The sequence below is a fragment of the Haplochromis burtoni genome, unplaced genomic scaffold (genome assembly GCF_018398535.1).
Source record: "Haplochromis burtoni strain Fernald_Lab_line unplaced genomic scaffold, NCSU_Asbu1 Contig_138, whole genome shotgun sequence".
NCBI lineage: Eukaryota > Metazoa > Chordata > Actinopteri > Cichliformes > Cichlidae > Haplochromis > Haplochromis burtoni.
Genome location: NW_024582499.1, coordinates 131,718 through 152,433, shown reverse-complemented (window position 1 = coordinate 152,433; position 20,716 = coordinate 131,718). Strand labels below are relative to the sequence as shown.

The window sequence follows — 20,716 nt, the reverse complement described above, 5'->3', positions numbered from 1 at the left end:
CAGGGTAAAATATCAGATCTATGTAAAGTCAATGTCATCATGTCACTGTGCATGAAAAGTCACAACAGTGTGTTGTGTAATGGAACATTATTGGAATATTGTCCGTTTCAATATTGCCTAAAAATAATGCTGTGTAAGGTTTCACAATGTAAAGTTTTAACTTTTGTAAGTAAATTACTTTTGAATAAATCAATAGAGATTATATTGCATCAGTTGCCAGTTAAATACAATTATGTTAATTTATAATATTTAGATTGAAGTTCTCAGAATCAGGTGGTGTGAAAGTATCTCAAGAGGTAAAGTTACAGAAAATAGTCATTATAAAAACAAACAAAGACTCCATTCATGACACATCCCTAAAATCTGCCCCATTACAACCCCAACGAACATGTAACACCTCTCTGTTTTTTTAAAATAAAATTGTCACAAGTAATTTAAATTGACACCATAAAGATTAAGGTCATAGCTACGTTTATGTTTTTAAAGTGAAAATAAAGTTAGTAATTTAACAAAGAAATAAGTTTGCATGCTGAGCACGTGCTAGAATTTGGAGTATAGAATAGTCTCTATTACACAAACGCTATAATTTTTTAAGTGTCGTTCTAATAACAAATATACATTTTTTCCTTATAAATAGTTTTTTTAAATTGCAACTTTATTGCACTGTATGTTCGATGAGGGTTTTTCTTTGATAATGATATGAAAGATTTTGTAATGTAATCTGAACACTTTACATCAGAAGTTGTAATTTTCCTCCCCCCCCCCTCTCTGTCCATTTTTCTCTCTCTCTCTCCTTCCAACATGAAACTCCCATCAGTCTGTTTAATGTAGAGCTGTGTGTGTGTGTGTGTGTGTGTGTGTGTGTGTGTGTGTGTGTGTGTGTGTGTGTGATGAGAAAAGGGAGGGACACGAGGAAGAGAGCAAGAAATGACAACGAACAGAGAGAGAGAGAGAGGAGAGTGAGAAAACAAAAAGGAGACAGGGGGAGGGTCGAGCAGGAAACAGGAGGTGGAGCCACAGAGAGAGAGAGAGAGTGAAAGAGAGAGGGAGAGAGAGAGAGAGAGAGAGAAAGAGAGAGAGAGAGAGAGAAAGAGAGAGTGAGACAGAGAGGGATGACAGGAGATGTGGTTGTTGCCGCGGCAGCAGAGCAGGACAGATCTGAGACAGTAAAACAACACTCCTCCTCTTCTTCCTCCTACTTCTTCTTCTTTTTTATTCTTCTTCTTCTGTCCTCCTGCATCCGTCCACAGTGGTTTCACCTGGAAAACCTGCCTCCTCTTCCTCCTCGCCTTACTCTTCACCTTCATCATCAGCAGCCGCACCAGCACCAGCAGCTGTGGTAAGTAGGATGGAAACTGCTCCAGATACACCGCTACCACTGCTGAGAATAGAATAAGAAGGGAGTGGAAAAGTCGAGTGGAGGAAGAGGAGCGGGACGGGATGGCGTGGTGGAGAGGGGTGGGGGTGGAGAGGGGTGGGGGGTGGGAGGGGGTGAGTAAGAGTTTGGAGCGAGGAGGTGAAGAGAATAAAATCAGAGTAGAAAACTTGGAATAAAGAGGAGCAAAGAAGAAAAAAGTGGCGTTTGTGACTAAAAACTGTAGATGGAAAAGAGCAGAACAGGACGAGGGAGGAAGAATAGAACTGAATAAAACAGAATAGAAAAGAATAGAAAAGAAAGGTTTGAGGTGTTTGGGATAAACAGGAGACAGCAAGTTCACCAATTTATGACAAATAATTAAGACAAAGCCTCAAGATTAAGATTTAGATAGAAGATAGAAGCAGATAAATGTGGATAATTTTCCTGTGTGTGTGTGTGTGTGTGTGTGTGTGTGTGTGTGTGTGTGTGTGTGTGTGTGTGTGTGTGTGTGTGTGCGCCTGCGTGTTGAGGTTGACGTAATCCAGCTGTATGAATTAGTGATGAAGTTCTGTGTGTTTGCTATTAACAGTGGTTAGCAGTCTCGCATACACACACAGACACACACCTGCCGCTTGAACACTTGTCATATGCATGCGTGCACACACATACATGTGCACACACTGTGCTCATTAATATTCACACACCTCCTGCTTCTGCAGTCCTGAAACTCTTTAAACCTCCAACAGGGGCTCCTAACTCACTTATTGTCTTTTTTTACCTTTTAAAGTTTCATTGAGAGTCGATAGGAAAGATTCAAATCGTGCAAGTCAAGAATTTTTGATGCCATTGCACGCTCGAACGTCTTTTGTAGTCTTGATACTTTGTGGCCTCACGTCTGGCTTCAATCCATTACGAGAGGTGTACATCTTTAAAAACACCTCACTCATGTAAAAGTTGATGTTTTTATTCTGAAACAGCCGCTCAAGTAAACAGTGCATTCTTGGGGACTAATTTCATCGGCAGATTAATGACTATTTTGTACTCCGCAGAGCATTTGTGGCATTTTCTGTTTCGTCCAATAAGGGAAAGTGAAAAATATCCTTTTCCCCTGTAAGGCTCTGTGGTTTCCTGAATGTGGACACTGTCGTTTCTAGCACAACGTTCTTTAAGAAAATAAACATTTTAGGCTAAATAAATGTTTTTTTGTTCTTATCAAAGATGAAGATTGTTGTGAAGTCACTGTGTTATCTGACTGTTTCATGGTAGCTGGTCCTGATTTGTGTCAGTGACGCAGTCGGTCTGTTTCTCAGCTGACTGCTGAGAAGCAGACGGTAAATAATCGAATGTGAAACGTCTTCAAATTCAATCTATGCCAGTTCATAGCTAATGTGATGCTGCACAGGCCTTTAACTGGTTTTAAGGTTGCTTTTTAATGCGCAGGCACACTTTGGTAGCTAAACAAATTTCACTCTAGGTTTTACAGTGAAAGAGGAACACAGGCTGTGATGTGCTTTTACTTTAACAGTTTTTTGGTGAAACTCTGCAGGATATCCTGATATGACACATATGCAATACTTAATTAACGCGAGTTTGGTCAACTCCTCCTTGGCAGCACATTTAATCCACTGGATAAGAGCCTTTGCTGTACTGGGCGATGTTGCTCTGGTGTGTTTGTGTTGCTCTGCCATCGTGAGTGGAAGTGAGCGGACTGTGTTAGAACGCACGCAGGAACGGCTGAAGACTTCCGAGCCGATGATCAGAGCTGTGAAAATGAGAAAAATGGCATATGTCTTCATTTCAGGAATACTGGCAATGCATTAGCAAGCTTGATGCAATTACAGAGCATTACATTAGCATGATGGACTACAGCACAGAATTAATGCAGTTCTATAAAGCAAGGATTTGTGTATTTTCTAGCATGCAGGAAGCTGGTTCTTATACAGCGCGTTTCTACTTTACCTGAGCACTCACCTCATTCAGCCGTTCATACAAAAACCTTTTCTATAGTTTTTCTACATAAGTGCTTTCTATTGAACATTCACACTGCAGCAGGTGCATCGGAGATGGGGTTAGTGTCTTGCCAGATGATGTTTGGTATGCAGACTGGGGCAGCCAGGAATTGAACCACAAACCTTCCAATTAGTAGATGAAAAGTTCAGGACTGTGGAGCTTTGCCTCCATAGTCGTGAATATCAGAGTGGCGGGTCACACCGCATCTTTTTCAGATGGTGGAGGGCATCTTTTGACATTTATATTGCGTAAATAAAATTTGACAGCTTGGCATTAACCTCCTATCATCCCTAAGGTCAATATTTAGAGGCAGGGAGTAATGTTAGGTCTAGTTTGAAGAAGGAATCATACTTTCCACGTCTGCAAGGCAGTAAGGGTCCACTCGGATCAGGCAGCAGACTTCAAGCAGATGTCAAACAATGTAACAGGAATGACTCGGCCGTGGGGTCTCCAGCTGTCCAGCATCCACAATAGAGTATAATCTAGCCTTTAGCTACATGCTAGAAAAGTTTCATATCAGAACCCAGAATAGTTTTCAAATCCAGTCTCTAACATGCAACATGTTTCTGTTAGAAGAGTTTCCTTTCCAGATGTTTTATGTGCAACTCGCTGATGAAAAGTCAGTGTTCAGTGCTATTTGCACACGGAGTAAACATGCTGTTAAAGATCTGAACTGTCAGAGAAACGTGTTCATACCATATGGTTTGGATTGTTCAGTGAGTCAAGTACGCACTAAAAACCCAACAGTGGCTGCTTTAGTAACAAAAAGCTCGCGGGTACATTGATGTGTGAAAGCAGTGCCACGCTGCCTGCAGCCAGAGCGCAAACCAAGAAGCAAATCTGTCAATTTTAAGGACAAACACATATCTGGCTCTTCACCTCAGTGAGTGGATGTAACTGTGTGTCAGCTAAAAGTTTAGAGCAGCCACTAGATATAAATGAACGGCACAGAAAATAACATAAAATAGCACATGCGTACGATTTAAATGGTCTGAGCCGGCTATAGATCAGTCCTTGTGCAAAAAATGGACACAGCTCTCAGCAGTGAGCGTGGAGCTGCATGTTATCTGAAAGCGCAGCTGCGCTCTGCATGTTCCGATAACATGCATCCTGGTGCACTTATGCAAAATTTACGCTGCCTTTTCCCACCACTTTTCTCCTGTCCTCCCCGTGTTTCTTTTGTTAATTTAAACGATCTTCTCCTGCACAGAGTAGGACAACAATCTGGGGCATAAAATAACCTCACAGTAAGTGCTAATCAGCATGAAAGTGCTAAGACCAGTGAGTCAACAGCTGCCAGCCTTGTTACATGTCTTTGAATGTATGGGCGTCATTTTGGTTTTCCACATAGATGCAAAAGTTTGCTGCAGTCATTTGGAAAAATAGGAAGAAAATATATTTTTATATGTTTTCCACAATGTTTCAAGTGTCATCTTTTTGTACCTACTGATTATCTTTATTAGCCAACAACATTATTACACACAACAGTGAATGGAAACATTGATAAAATAATTTACATTTTAAATTGTTCATGAGATGATGTAAAAATGTCTTCATAGAATGGGTTAACCTGTAGGAGCTTTAATACCGGATGATCCCTGATGTTGTTCACTTTAAAAATAAAAAAGGAAAAGCCAGCAAAGGTCGAAAATAAAATATAAAATGTCTAATACATTTTAACTCCAGGTCTATAATAAAAGAATCAAAGCTTCAGTAGCTCTGTGTGCAACTGAACGAGTAGTGTTCATCAAACTTTGCAACAACCTTGTCAAACGTCGGTGAATAAAAATGTGTTGAACTTTTCTAAGACTGGAGGTCCAGCAAAGGCTAGAAGTGCAATCTTCCATGTGTCCGGTTTATCGTCCAGCTCCAGGCTCTCAGGCACAACATGAAAGGCAAAACCTCTGCCAGCTTTATATTTTACTTCTACTTTTTTATACTTCTACTTCCCGTACCATGTAATACTTCTAATACACGTAGAAACTTGAGTCGAAGACCTTCGAATGTGGCAAACTATTCCGTGTACAGAGCCATAATTACAAGCTGCTAATCATCAGGTACAGCAACAGGTATTAACAGGACATTGGCACCTTCTACTGGTCAGGAGGTATCATCAGCTCTTATTAAACTACTGTCGCTGCATTCGTGAGCAGCTCCGTGCTAATTTAAGTTACTGTTCTGGTGGGAAACGCCAGCATCTGTACAGATGGTGAGACTCAAGCAGACAAAACAAAACAAAGAGGAAATAAATCATAAATCATGATCAGAGTCACAGCAATCCAGTGATAGTAGTCGGTACATCAATACGTACATTGAAACAAGCGTTTTAATAAAGACTTGTGCTCCTCTCCATTTGAACCTACCGATATCTGACATCACGGTGGTGCATTTATAAGCTAGCGTGGAGGAGCTCGCCTGATCCTTTCATTTCTTCCTGTCATTATACAGGTTCTCAAACAGGCTACATGTTGGGGTTGATGTGAATTTCACACTGAGGTACCTTTAGATCCTCTTTAAAAAATAAGGAAGATGATGGGATTTTAATGACAGGAGGAGCAGCCTGTTCAGGCCTTTTCAGCTGGATTTGTTGGCAGTTTATACTAATATAAAAAGTTCATGTGTTCTCATCAGAAAAATGGTGAGATTATGATGATGATCATGTTTAAAAAGAGTCAGCTGTGAATGTGAAGCTTCTGAAGTATTAGACCCTGACATGTGCTCATGATCTTTGGGTGGTTGCATGTTGGTGCGTAAAGGAGTGGAGCATGGAGCCACATGATCAGGATGCATCCTGACCTCCTTACTTTCCAGGTTTTCTGGGCAATTACAGTTTTAGAAGGAGACCCAGGGGCAGACCTAGAACCCGCTGTTAGATTATATGTCTCATCTGGTCTGGGAAATCCTCAGGATCCTCCAGGTGGAGCTGAAAATGCTGCTGCCACCTGACTGTGATTCAGCAGCACTTAATGGTTGGATGGGTGGGTGGATGAACAGATGGGTTGATGGATGATGGATCATTTCGCTTTTGTTTGCTTTTGTCAGCTGACATATTTTCGGTTAATCATTATATCCAATGTGAGGATGCTGTATTCTTTTGCTTGTACTGAACTGTGTGTGTGTGTGTGTGTGTGTGTGTGTGTGTGTGTGTGTGTGTGTGTGTGTGTCTGCCGCAGTGAAGCGCTGGTCAGTGATGGCCGTCTAATGGTTTCACACAAACACTTAGAGTGGCCGGCCATGTGCTGCCCTCCATCACTCTGTGAGTGTCTGTGTGGGAACAGAAGTTTCCACTCCAGCAGAAACGCTGCTCCTACTGTTTCAGAAGCTCAAACAAACAAACTCATTTCATCTTCGAATTCTTACAATTTATATTTAATCATTTTTGGTAAGCGTTTTCCAGCTGTCGTGTGAGACAACACAACTGCTTTTGACAGCACCCTCTGAGAGCTGTAGCAACGACAGGTGGAGGTCAGGGTGGGTGGATGGGTGGACTGCTGTTTATTGAGTTTACTGACCTCAGATTTGCGTGTGTCTGGTCTTTGGCAAGTTCTACAAACATTTGCAGTGAACGATGGAACAGCATGACAACACTACATCATAGCATGATAAAGTACATACATGAACAGGTAAAGGTGGAAAAATAAGGGAGTACTTAGCACTTAACAAAAATGATAACAAAAACAGTTTCTGAACCAACAATATACCAAATACATGCCCGTAAAAATACCGTACAATGCAAAACATTGAAAGTGGAATAGTATCCTTCAAAGCAAAACTTCAGTTTTGAAGAACCGATGACCAAAAGTATAATAAAAGTAGGCTTCATTTGTACAACGCAAATGTAACCTTAAGCAGAAACACTAAGTTTTATTTTAGGAGCAATAATCCTAATTTGAGAAAAGTAACATAAAAATGGATCAAAGAAGAGATTAAAATGATAAAAAATAAAATAACTCAGCTGTAGAAACAGGATGTAACCACGAGCTGAACAAAGAACAAACCTCCAATCAATAAAACAAGAAGGAAAATTGTAAAATCAGAAAGACTGAAAAGTCCCCACCGCACTTCCCGAGGACATTTTATTGATCTGTGAGCAGACAGCCTGGTTTCTCTTTATTGATTAGTAATCAGAAGCATGTTTTCTGCTGATTAGTGATTGGAGACCTGTTGTTTTCCTGTTATTGACCAATTTATGTGAAGAAGAGCAGATGCAGAAGATTTATGTTTTACTGAAAGGTTTACACTTTATTTAGTTGTGGCAGTTTGTATGAGGGTGAAGCACAAGGTGATCTTCCTAAAGGGAAAAATATCCCTTGGAAAAAAGAAACTTGGAAAAATAGATATACTTTTTTCTGTTAAGAAACTGCTTTGCTTACTTTACAAGGTTGCCTGAAGGGGATGAAAATCCTGATGATTGTACCCAGAGTCACCGTATTATCAGAAGCATCAGGAACGTGGAGAGAAGTTGCTGGAGTTCAGAAGAAAATTGCATATTGATCTGAATGAAAGTCTCCTGCTTGTGGTGTTTCATGTTTCCTGATGCATCTGTCTATGAAGAAGTTTCTTTCCAAACAATTTTCCAACATTGTGATAATTTTTTAGTTAAATATTACACTGGAGCAGCTCGTTACCCAACTGGTGTATAAGTGTTTCCACACTAGGAGACCTGATATTACCGCGTTTCTCTGGTCGTCCTCTGGGGAAGCTTTTGAATTGTCGTGCTTGTTTGCACAGAGTACTTTGCATCTGTGCGATTGTAGTGAGAGCCTGAACTACATTGCAAGTCAGCCTCATACTCTGCGGGTGCTGGACTCCAGCAGGGCTGCCCTTTGGCACCACTTCTGTCACAAGTTTTATGTACAGTTTCTAAACACAACCATGGAGTGGAGGGTGCGCTGCTTGATCACTTTGGGATGATGTGGTCATGCAGATGGATGTCTGGGCCTGCCATATCAGACCTGTGTGGGAGGAAGGGGATGGATGATGGATGATGGATGGATGGATGGGATTGGACATTTGAATGCAGGTTTTATTATAAAGTGTTATTGAACATTTAAAAGGAAGCCCACTGAATGATGGAAGCTCTTTACCTGATCTAAACACACCTCTGGTCCCACTATTGAATAATGTATCTGTTTACTTCAGCTGATTCATTTCATAATCACAAACAGATGAATGTAGAAGAGCAATCAGGCAGATCCCATTAAAGGAGAACTCCTTTCAGGTTTGCTCAAAGCTTTTAAGCTGTACAGACAACACAGTGACTGATGGGGAAATGGATTACATGTGAACACGGTTCACTGTATAGATAAATACAGGACTATAACATGTTGACTTTTATTCTGAAACTTCAGTTGTTTATGTTCTTTGAATTGTAGAAACTCTTTCAAACTTTTGGGAATCAGCTCTTGGGTGGTAATGACCATAAAACCATAAAACCAGCAGCCAACACATTACCAGAAGGGTCGAAGGTGCAGCACCAGCTGCTTGATGGGAGCTAAACGCCAATCCCAGAGCAGTGGCTGCAGATAAAAGGCATTATGCGGGTGCTGTAAATATCTAATGTTCACTCAGAAACCATGATGTCAGCAGGGATTCCCACAGAGAGGATGGGCAGATGGGTTTACTACAGGCCTGCAGACTGAGGAAAGAACTGCAGGTGGAAAAAGACTGTCCAACACGTGCCAGAAACAGAAAGCCTTTCAGCTTTTTAAGCTGTTTACTACAGACATTACTCACCTTGTGTGGTACTTCAAGGACATTCTTCTGGAAGTGAAACTGCTGAACTAACCTGAAATACCCATTTCAGAACCTAACCTCTATTTTCTTGGCCATTTAATTCAAATTACAAAATGAATCACAGGGAAGACATTCAGTTTGCACATAAAACAACACCAACCTGTTATCATTCCCAGGAAGTCAGACGCTGCCATTTCATCAAAGCGCTCTTCGGCTTTAGTACATAATGCAGTGGGCGATGGCAACATGGAGGAAGGTTTTACTTCCAGTTCATCACATGTTGATGCTTGTGAAGGACATTTGGCATCTCATTTAAAAGCACTTGATAAAAAGAGACATTTGAACCCACAGCAGTATTTTCCTCATTCTAATCAAAGCTGTATTCACTCATGGACTCAAGATCAATAATGCCCTAATGCAAATGTATATGGTATACATCACCTACTTGTTCATCAACGTTTTGGCGAAACGCACTTGTAACATTTAAGCCTTGATAAAAATTACCAGTGAAAATATAGAGAAAAGAAATAAGCGTCATGCCAGAATGACTGAATGTTGCTGTTCAGTTAAAGCTTTCCTGCTGAGATGATGGAAAGCTCCACTTGGAGCACGTTCACCACTGAGCGCAGGGAAGCTGTGTGTGTGTGTGTGTCTATCTCTGTGGTGGATTGTATGTGCTTATTGGTAACTGAGGCAGTGCAGCTAAACTAAACTAGTCAGGCTGAAAGCGTATTCATAATTCATCACAGACACACACTGGAGACTTTACCGCGGCAGGACAGATAACAGCCACAGGCAGGTGACTGTGTGTGCGCTCAATATGTTTTACTAAAATACTAACAGCAACAATACTACAGTATGGAAGTATTCTACTAATTAGAGGTAAAGGTAGTACAAAGAAAACTGCATACAATAATGTAACTTTGATTTTTAGTTTTAGTTTAGTCTGATTTCTAAGTCATATTTGAGGAGACTTTTTTGCATGCAGGCAAAAATTCCATATGAAGAGCACAGACAGATAAAAACTAAAAAACATATTCACTATTGGGATGTCATTTCAAACTTATGAGCAGAAGTAGTTAATGTTTGTTGATCATCACAAAGGTTTTTTGGGGTTTAAGAGGTTAAATTTCCTGAAGACGGCAGATTCAGTGTGATTCAACTCAAACCTGAGGAAGCAGCGGTTTTATTGCTCCCACTGTGGACTTAATGCAATAAATGCATGACAATAACTTTTCATCTGATGGTGAGGAGTTTCACAGGAAACTTTATTGTGTCTTTATTGAGTGAGGAACGCAGTGGGAGAAATAAAGAGAGAGAAGGAGGAAGATGGCCAGCGATGTTTTTGCTCGGCAGACTGAGGATACGCTGCTCGTCTCATCATAAAAAACATCTTTAATAACCTGAAGCCTTATATCTTCATCTTAAACACATGAATGGAGCTTCAGCTGTACAGCCCTCAGGGGAAGTTTGAGAAGGACGAAGAGGATCAATAAACAGACATGAGATGTACATACTGTCCACTATTCAATCAAAATGATTCGTTTAGATTTAATGATAAAACGAGTGTTTGTCTAAACCAGCATTATATGTGTTATTATTTAAAATGTGTTTAACGTAGTTCGGAAATTCTTTAAAAAAAAACCTTTTCTGCTTTTCCGTTTTTTCTGTCATAGTTTAGCTTGTTTTTGTAACACATTTTAAAACGGCTCTAATAGGTACTTTCTGAGGTGGTTTTCATTCTTCCATTCACAAGTTAATGATGGTAGACCTGCCGAGCACAGTGCTCATGAGAAATAGAACTTCCGAGTCCCGGGGTTCAGAGGACACTTTCACATATCGATTGGCCAATCACATCACTGGCTCACCCGCTCATTTGGGAGGGGGTTTAGAGAGCTAAAGAAGGAGTTGAGGTGATTTGGGCATGTCAGCAGGATGCCTCATACATGCTTCCTATGTGAAGTATTTCACAAGAGGAGGTCACCTTTGCAGAACCGCTCTGTAGATGTCTCTGTGTGGTGTCTGGGGAGAGCGAGGTCAAAGCATCTCTGCTTAAATTGCTGCCACTACAACTTGGACACGGATGGATGGATGAATGGATGGATGGATGGATGGATGGATGGATGGACGGATGAATGGATGGATGGATGGATGGACCAATGTTGAGTGGATGTAATGAGGCCAGAACCAGGTTGAAAAATATCAGTTACAGTTACCCTTTGTGTTCCTGTTGCTTTGAGCTTATTGTTGGGTGTTTGCTTTTATTTCTCCTGCCTCATTGACATTGATTGTCTTCACCTGTGTGGTTACTCTCACCTGTGCTTCATTTCCACCAGCTGTTTCCCATTCCCTGATTAGCTAATGTGTATAAACGGTCCAGCCCTTCTCCTCAGTCGCTGTCTTAGTGTCTGTTTGTCTTGTTTACCTACCCATGTGGGCACCTTTTTGACTCCGGAAGGTTTTGATTCCTAAACCAGTGATAGATCATGAACAAAACTGCTCATTTAGTGTCGGGAGGATCTCAGTTCAGGGATATCGACATGTAGAACATGCTACCCTGCTGGGACTGTTTCACAGACTTCTCCACACAACCACTGGAAATTTATGTATAGTTTGGTTGCTCTGTGTTTACCGCTGATTACAGTGATTAACATCAGCCTACTGAGCTGTCTGTTAGGTAGATGAGGGACCTACTTCATACAAATGGGACTAATAACAACTGACAGTGGTCATTAAACAGGTTGATTAAATCAGATTTGGACGCTTTGATGTGGTCTGGGTCAGGTTGTGCGTTCCGGTACGTCTGTTGCATTCCCGGACACTTGGTTACCCAAGTCCACACAAATCAGCTCCAGAAGTAGGAACAAAGACTCTTGGCTGTAGTACAATACGCCAAAAAAAACAAAGTCTTTCTTCCCTGTAAGGACCCTTGCAGTTCCTACCTCTCTTCAGCTTTTTCCCACCCATACCTCCTCTTTTCTCTCTAAATTCAGTCTCTTCCCTCCTTCTCCTTCTCCTCCTGGTTTGTCTCTCACTCTCTGCTTCTTTTTCTGTTTGTGTGTTTTCTGACAGGACAACCATACATGGACATGGAGAAAGGAGCGCCTGACGTCTCTTCTACACTCAGAAACAAAGCTGGTGTCTCTCTTTCTCCACCACTAATGCCCCGGCAACTTCAATAAGAGGGAGAGACTAAAACACAGAGACAGATAAAGGGGAAAACAGCAAGCAAGAGCAGAAAGAGAACAAGAGGAAGAGTGAGGCTGCACAACCATAATCTCCACAGCTGAGAAACACTTAGAGGGAGGGAGGCAACACAGGCGATTCTGTCTATCTTGCAACTTCAGGGACCATCATCACAATTTAATAAGAATTTGAAAGGCTGCGGTGCTGCAACAAATCAGTCTTCACAGGGAAAGAGGGTGGGTGAGAGAGCTAGAGTCAGACAGAGAGAGAGAGCGAGAGAAAGGGAGGAGGCCAGACACAAATGTTTTAACGCTTCCCTACCTGGATTCATATCTTTCTGCCTTTTCTTGTAAATCCCCGCAGCAATAAACCTGTGACGGCAATATCAAAGAACCACTTTATTATTATTTTACACATAATCTATTGTGCTAAGACTGCTGAGATTTCAAGAAATTATGTTTTCCTATCAAGAGAGTTCATATTTTCAAGAAGTGCATCCTGTTTAGAGCAACAGGACTGAGAGGAACTTGTAGAGAAACAGAGAAATATTTAAAAAAAGCAGCGTTTACCCTGAGAAGTGTCTCGCAGGCCAGACGGAGAGGAACAGAAAGGACGGCGTCACGAGAAGACCATCCAAACTGCAACAAAATAAAAGCACGGGCCTCACGCTTGTTCATCAGTCTGCTTTCCTGCCCCTTTACAGCTTTTTTTCATGGCTTGACACCCAACTGCAATCTGGCCCCTCCCTTCCCCTTTCCTTCCCCCCCAACATGTCCAACCACCTCGCATCTCACTGCCCAGACCGCCAAAGGAAATCAGGGCAGCTGAAGAAGTGAGCAAGGCTTTAACCGAGCCAATAAACATTTCATTAGCTCCATCCGCTCTTCCCTCCTTCGACGAGGACAAGAACTCTCACACTCTACAGGTGGGCGCTCTGATACAACATGGCAGCCGGCGTGGCGACATGGCTGCCATTTGCACGGGCGGCGGCAGTTGGTTGGCTGCCGCTGGCCAAAAAGACGATGCCCAAACCTCCAGTGGACAACTCGTCCAGATCGGATGAGATCCTGTACCTCAACGTCAGCGGGGTCAGGTTCCAGGTGGGTGCTGGCGTCCACTGAGCGTGCTCTAAAAATGCTTTCAAAAAAGTGGCTGCAAGTTACAGGAATGTGTGAATTCACAGTTGAAAGCTTTGTGACTGACTTTGCAGAAAAGTTCGAGTTATGTAAAGAGCAAATTTACACTATTTTCATTGAACATCAAAGGTTGAACTCAAAACAATAAAAAAGAAAGAGAGAATTTATTTTAAAAACATGAAATCAAAGCAACATCTTTTCAATTTCTTGATGCATCCTCAATCATCCAGGAGATCTTTTCAATCGTCCTAACCAAGAATGAAAAGATGTAGTAAGCGTGTCATCAAGGCCAATGCCTTCCATTACACTCCCCAGACATACTTAATAGATTAAAAGTAAAACTATGACTGTAAGGTTTATATAAAAACTGTAAGTGAAATATAATATTAGGTTGTTTTTATTGGTTTTTAGTGTAAAGGACACTTACTGTGTGTTATGAGCTTCCATCCACTCACATTCTCACCTAGGACCAAGTTAAATTCCCACTTTACTTAATGTGCATGCCTTTAAATTACGAGTGGAAGTTGGAGTACCAAGACAGACTTTTTAACCTTTCTTCAATAAACAATATGAAACCCTAAAAATAAAAAAAAACGGCAAGCAAACAACAAAAACTGAAATAAATTAAAAATCAGAAAATAAAAAATTATTACATTTAACAGGATGGAACAATTAAAACGTTGATGTTGTTGAATAAAAACGATTTGGATTAATTGACAAATGAAATGCATAAAAACTTAACCTCTAACAAAGCATTGTGTATAAACATCATCAGATATTTCTTTAGTAAATAATTTTCTGTTTCAGAAAATTAAACTGTTGAGATTAAATTAAATGTTGACATTAAGAATCTCATATGTGAGAGTCGCCCTGGGAGGAAAGGAAAAGCCGAGGAGCTGGGCACCACGTTGGCATTATGTATGCCATGCTCATAATCTCCTACGTACATAACTGATGAATAACTAGAAGAGTTATTTTCTGGGTCTCTGACGAGCTAATGAATGTAGCATGTGTTTGAAATTAGAAGCCCAGAACACACCTGTTTGTCCTGCTGGTGTCCCGCATGAATGAATCCTTAACATCCACCACCCTTAGCTTCAGCAGCCTTAACATCCACCCTACAGAGGACGTACCTCCACCCGTGTGTGTCACTGCTGGGTGTAAGTTATGCGTTGTGGGCTTGTCCAACATGAATGTAAATCCTCGGGATGCCGGGTTGCTTCGTGACAAATCAGAGGCCTCGTTTATCAACTGCCTGTGGTGCATAAGCAGTGTTTATGCTCGTGTCCACGTTCTCCATCAAACTTTTCTTTTTTTTTCTTGGGTTTTTAGATTTAAAAGCACTCTTCTGCATCTGTAAACACAATTCCAGCAGTAGACAACGCCAATATTAATATCAGCTGTGCAAAATCTGCAGGTTGTCAGCTGTAGTTCAATAATTATTTATTTATTTATTTATTTTTTGCAGTGCAACATGAGTGAGTGAGTTTCAATTACAGCAAGCAGCTTTATTTCCCTGACATTCAGTCTTAAGCGAGGTTCCCTTTGTTATGACAAGAAAATGCAGAGTTTCTTCAGGTGAATTGCGCTTCTTTTAAATTAGTTTCTGCCTCCTGCTGCGTCTTTTTGATGTCAACAAAGCCTTTGTTACACACTGCGTTTGTTGGATGAGCAGCTCCATAAACTACAGCAGATCCAAAGATTCTGTTAATGCCATTCAGTTATTATATATTATATCATTTTATATGCATTATATAATAATTCAACATTGTTACATTTCAGTGCCCCCTCCTTCCTAGTTTTTTTTTCTGTATAGCACAGTCTATTAAAAGCAAGTGTATCAGATAATGATGATAATAATAATAATAATAATAATAATAATAATAATAATAATAATAATAATAATAATAGTGAAAAACAAAAACAGTCCTCAGTGATCCTGGATTTTGATAAGAAAAACGACCTTAATTAGACTCCCAGCTCTCTTAGAGTTATTACTTTTTGTTTGTTTTAAGTTAGCAGGTCTTAATTTGTCGTTTTTTTTCTCATTAAAGTTGACCTATTTTCCTTTCACATGAAAACAAACCAGTGTATTAACTGAATCATGCTGCATGCTATATTAGCCTATATTTGTTCACATTTTGAAAACGATGCTTTGGCTATGAGCAGTTACTCTTCAGTTATTCCTGAATGTTTACTGTTGTGGGATTACTGTAAAACAGCACTGATCCACACAGTTAGGCAGGGGATGTTATTCCAACACAGCAAGCAGGAAAGAAATATTCCCAGCTCCACATTTTTATTCTTGGACTGTTCTGGAGTAGATTTGCATGATTCAGTTAAAAATAATCCTTACTTGTCTTAAACTGGGCCTCGGTGCAGTTCATCCTCTGTCTGGAAGATGCCGTTTTAGCTCGCTTCCCTCCTGCTTTCAGCCAGCTTTCCAAAAGAGAACGTTTAGAGCAGAGAACAGCTTTTGGGATTATTTGTAGGCTTCATGCAGACCTCATTATTCGAAGCTTTGGTTGTTTAATATGAGCCTTTCAAACATGGAATTCAACCTATGGTGTTGGTCGGTTTTCTAGTCATTGAATGCGACAGTACTGAAATCAGGACCTGCTGTGAACGCTCCCCAAATCAAAGTGGACTGAAATTCCATTTGCAGGTCCTACAAAGGTCAACTTCTAATTTCCTCTAAAATTATTCGTACATTTGTCCTTTTTAATGAAGAAGAGCACTCTAAAGGTTATTAAAACTCATTATCTGTTGAAGTGTTACAGTCACTTGACATTTTCTAGGAGGAAAATTAAGAGCTCAGTCACTTACAGAACTATTTCCAGAGACTCGTGCTCCCGTGATGTGTTCCAGCCACGCTCCTACTTCCACGGCAGCAAGTTGTAAATCCTGTACGTCTAATCAGCGCATTGATGTGCATTTGGGTAGAAATAATAATAAAATGGCTCCACAACTAAAATAGATTTAGGTAGCTTTCAGCGTACTTTCTGCTGCGGTGGCAAAATGAGTGGAAAGTTCTTGTCGAGCTTGTGACTTTGTCCTCATTTTTCAAAACAAAATGCAGCAGCTTGAAGTTGCTGTAAAAATAGAAAGTTACAGTAATGCTGCCATTTAATATGGAATCCTAAACAAAACAGCAGCGGCATTAAAAAGGCCCTGCTTCACCGTTACCTTTAGTTACTGACAGTCCACTGCTCCCATCTAACATCTCACTGCCTCCTTCAAACAGCACTTTTGCTTTTCACATGTGAATGTGATATTTGGATTTTTATTTTTAGAATCTTTTGTACATTTTACACGGGTCACTTCACTAAGCCCCAAATCACCAGTGGGAAGGTTACTTCAGTTTAGAAGTCGTTACCACGTTCTTCACTTTCTCAAAGGACTTGTTATATTTGATTTATTTTCAAATAAATGTTACCAACTTGGGAATGAAGCAGAACATTCCTCTAAACGCTCAAACCTTGACATCCAGGATCTCACTGCTGGCAGCATTTTAAAACAAGCTTTTCTCTTTTCTCTCCACAGACGTGTTTGTCGGTGGGCTATAGCAGTGCAGCACGATTTTATGTAGTTGTTGGAAACTAATCTGGCAGTTTGTTTGCTTCCTGCTGAAGTTTAGATCTTTTTGAAACAGAAGTAGTTTGCTTACACTGACGGACTGCCTATAGCAGCCTTGATACTTTTGCTATTTGAGGGTGTTATTTCCAATGCAACACCGTGGACGAAATTGCATGTCCCAGGAACGAGCTTCAGTAACTGTGGCCTCCACCAACCCACCTGACTCTCATAGCATGCTGCTTCTTTGGGCTGTGCCTGATCAGGTCCCAAGGGGCTAATGTCTGACCACCTCAAAGCTCAGGGAAGTGACTGAAAGAATAAAACTGGATAGGAACAAATTTGTCTGGGAGCGTTAGGTGTCCAGGAAGGCCTCAAAGTAGTGACACCACTCCTTCACATTAAAAAAAAGCATGTTGAGGTGGTTCAGGCATCTCACTAGGATGCCTCCTGGATGCCTTTTAAGCAAGGTATTTTGGACATGTCCTCCTGGGGAAGAAGCCCCAGGAATCATGTCTCTCAGCTGGCTTGGGAATGTCTTTGTGTCTCCCTGGTTAAGCTAGAGTCGGTGGTCAGTAAGAGGGAGGTCTAAGCTGCTGCCCCTGCAACCTGAATCTGAATAAGTGGTATAACATAAAAAAATGGACGATTGATGCTTACTGTACATGAGAACCTGAGAAAACTCCTCTATTCTTATTTCTTTTCCTTTTTTCTTCAGACATGGAAGAACACCCTGGACCGTTATCCTGACACTCTGCTGGGCTCCTCTGAGAAAGAGTTTTTCTTCAACGAGGACACAGAGGAATATTTCTTTGACAGAGATCACGAGATGTTCCGGCACATTCTGAACTTTTACCGCACAGGGAAGCTCCATTACCCACGACACGAGTGCATCCAGGCCTTTGACGAAGAGCTGGCCTTCTACGGCATCGTGCCGGAGATCATTGGAGACTGCTGCATGGAGGTACACCTACTCTTTCTTCTACAAAGCCTCCCCCTTGTAGTTCAAAATGTTACTAATTGTTACAAACTGCATCACAAGTGAGAACCCACTTATACACAGATTGGTATTCATCAAGTTAAAGAGATAAATTGGATTTTGTTCCGTTATGAACAACAGAGGACACATTTTCAGTTGTCATCAGTCACATTATTGCTTTTCAGGTTTGTCAAATTGCTCCTAATGGTGTATGCAGTAATCTTTGCCTCTGTCTACAATCAAGGAAATAAATGCGGTAATAATAGCCTGCTGAACCATCAGGTGTAGTAGGATGTCTACTAACCACATCTAATGGGGTAAAAACGTCTAATAATGGCCATTTAACATTCTGAATAGTGCGGTATGAACAATCCTTATAGACAAAAGTGAGATTTTGGATTAAAACCCCCAAAATGTTGCATATTCTTGCCCAATGACTCCATCGAGCCTCTGGGCTTCATTACAGCTCTAACAGTCCAAATGATGAGGGCAGCAGGTTTCAGCTTTATGTTCTTTTAACTGCAGTCCTTTTAGATGACTTTATAACGCCTGCATCATTTGTAGTGTGCTTATGTGAACCTTTGACCTTTTATCTCTTTCTAATGGTTGACTCTAATGCTGGTTATTCTGCTTCTGCACTCATTAAGTCTCTCTGGAGGGGAACATCATCAGCCAAACGCCTAAAGAGTAAAAACATTGATGGATCTGAGGGGACTGACTAACAAGGGCTGCTCTCAAACCCCATTATCAAACTTCGACTCATTAAAACAGCGGTGATGAGCCCTCGGAAACGGCAGCAGCCCAAATACAATCTGATTTGCCTTTTTATTGCTCCTGATTTTGGAAAGCTCCTTACAACGGCTTTCTGTAGAGGATTTCTTTAACGAGCCTTAAACAAGTCTCTTTGTTCCCTGCCCACTCTCAGCACAACAGATCACCTTCAGAGCTTGTTTTCCCTTTTATTAGCCTTGTCTGCACAGACTTTATTTTTATATCCCCGTTTTTATAGCTGACCCATTCATTGACTCATGAATGAGTAATTGTTCATTTCCTCTTATTTGGCAGATTTGATCATTTCCACAAATGTTGATTCAGCTCTAACAAATTCTGGTACCTAAATTTCTTTTTTTTCACTTTGAGTCTTCATCAATTTCCCACAAAATTTTTTTTAGTCCTTTAGTTGGCAAATTCTATTCTTGTGTTTGATATTTACTGAAATTTGCTCATTTACTGAATATTAACTCTCCTTCTAGATCAAACTGTAGAAGCTGCTCGCTGCTTTACATTTTACTTGTCTTGCTAAAAGCTTTCAGGGATGCCAGCAGCAGGTGCTACAGAGAGAAACAGTGATCATTTAATACAGAATGATGTAAAAACCGGGTGAAAGTACTTTGTTTCTTAAAATCTGAAAACTCCTCTATAAAAATATATATTCCTGTCATCAGTCTGTGTCTATTTTTAACTGAACGAACATCTTCAGAAAGTTGAGGGTAAACATGAATCTCATCCCAGCATGCACTGGGCGAAAAGCAAAGTTCAGCTTTCTGCTCCATCTCAACCTGGATGCGTCAGATTCTCCAGAGAGCATCTGGCTTTTATCCTGTCTTCCTTCTCTCACCCCAACCAATCACAGCAGATGGCTCCGCCCCTCCCTGAGCCTGGTTCTGCCGGAGGTTTCTTCCTGTTAAAAGGGAGTTTTTCCTTCCCACTGTCGCCAAAGTGCTCATAGGGGGTGATTGTTGGATTTACCTCTGTATGTATCATTGTAGGATCTACCTTACAATTGTTGTTGTGATTTGGCGCTGTATAAATAAAACTGAATTGAATTTTCTAATAATTTTTACCTTTATGATGTTGAACCATGCCCCTTCTTAGAATTATTGTGGTTCAATATCAAAGCAGATAACTGAGCACTCTCTTGTAGCACATTTATAAATGATTAAACTCCATTAGCCTTATAAGAAACCACCAATTGATCTCAAACCACACAGCATTATTCCCAAACGTTACAGAAAAGGCAGCTGTGTGACCGAAGTTATTGCAACAGTGACCGACCTACTTGCTTTTCATGTGACTCCTTTAAAGACGGGGACCAGGTGTGAGATTAGTCGCAGTCAGTTCCTGTCTTCAAACCAACTTTGGTGGGTCAAGACAGCAATAACACAGGGATAAGAAGAGTCAGCCTGCTATAACTTTACATGCATTGTTGTATGAAGCCTGGGGTGGACTGGTCACCAATGGAGCGTGCAGATTCCACATATCAGGCATGACTCTCTCAGCCACAGACTAGGCCGAATGTAAACAGAGAGTAAAGTACTTGCACGATCTGATATCGTCGTGTTGGTGTTGTTCCCAGATCATCATACTACTAGTGTAAGGGAAAGTTTTAGGCGTGTGTTTCTCAGCTGGAGAGCAGAGAGTTGCTTTATTACAAACTGTTCCTTTTTACAAGCTTGAAATTTATGTGTTGTAGCTAACGTCATGTACTCTGTGTAAAACACAAAATGTTATTTCAGTCAGATCCTGAGCCATCTGTGCGTTAATGCTGTTATTGTTCCATGTGCCTAAACGCACGCAGTGCTTTGGGATTTTCTGCACTGTGTAAAACAGAATCAGAGTTTTGCACCATGGCTGCAGTCTCACAAGCTATAGTTCAAAAGCCTTGTTATGTCTGAAAAAGCATGTGTGCTTGGTTTGTTGGCTTTGTTGGCCACTGATGATGCAGCTGCTGTGGTCAGC

General features: G+C 40.9%; 1 protein-coding gene across 1 annotated transcript in view; it reads left to right on the top strand.

The window, feature by feature from the left end:
* Positions 1 to 1,045: 1,045 nt before the first annotated feature.
* kcnd1 (potassium voltage-gated channel, Shal-related subfamily, member 1) overlaps positions 1,046 to 20,716 on the top strand; it is an 85,322-nt gene continuing 65,651 nt past the window's right edge. The window contains exons 1-3 of the mRNA XM_005931147.2: positions 1,046 to 1,339; positions 12,176 to 13,389; positions 17,717 to 17,962. Of these exons, the coding sequence (XP_005931209.1) occupies positions 13,234 to 13,389; positions 17,717 to 17,962 (402 nt within the window). The 5' untranslated portion in view covers positions 1,046 to 1,339; positions 12,176 to 13,233. The remainder of the gene's footprint in view (positions 1,340 to 12,175; positions 13,390 to 17,716; positions 17,963 to 20,716) is intronic.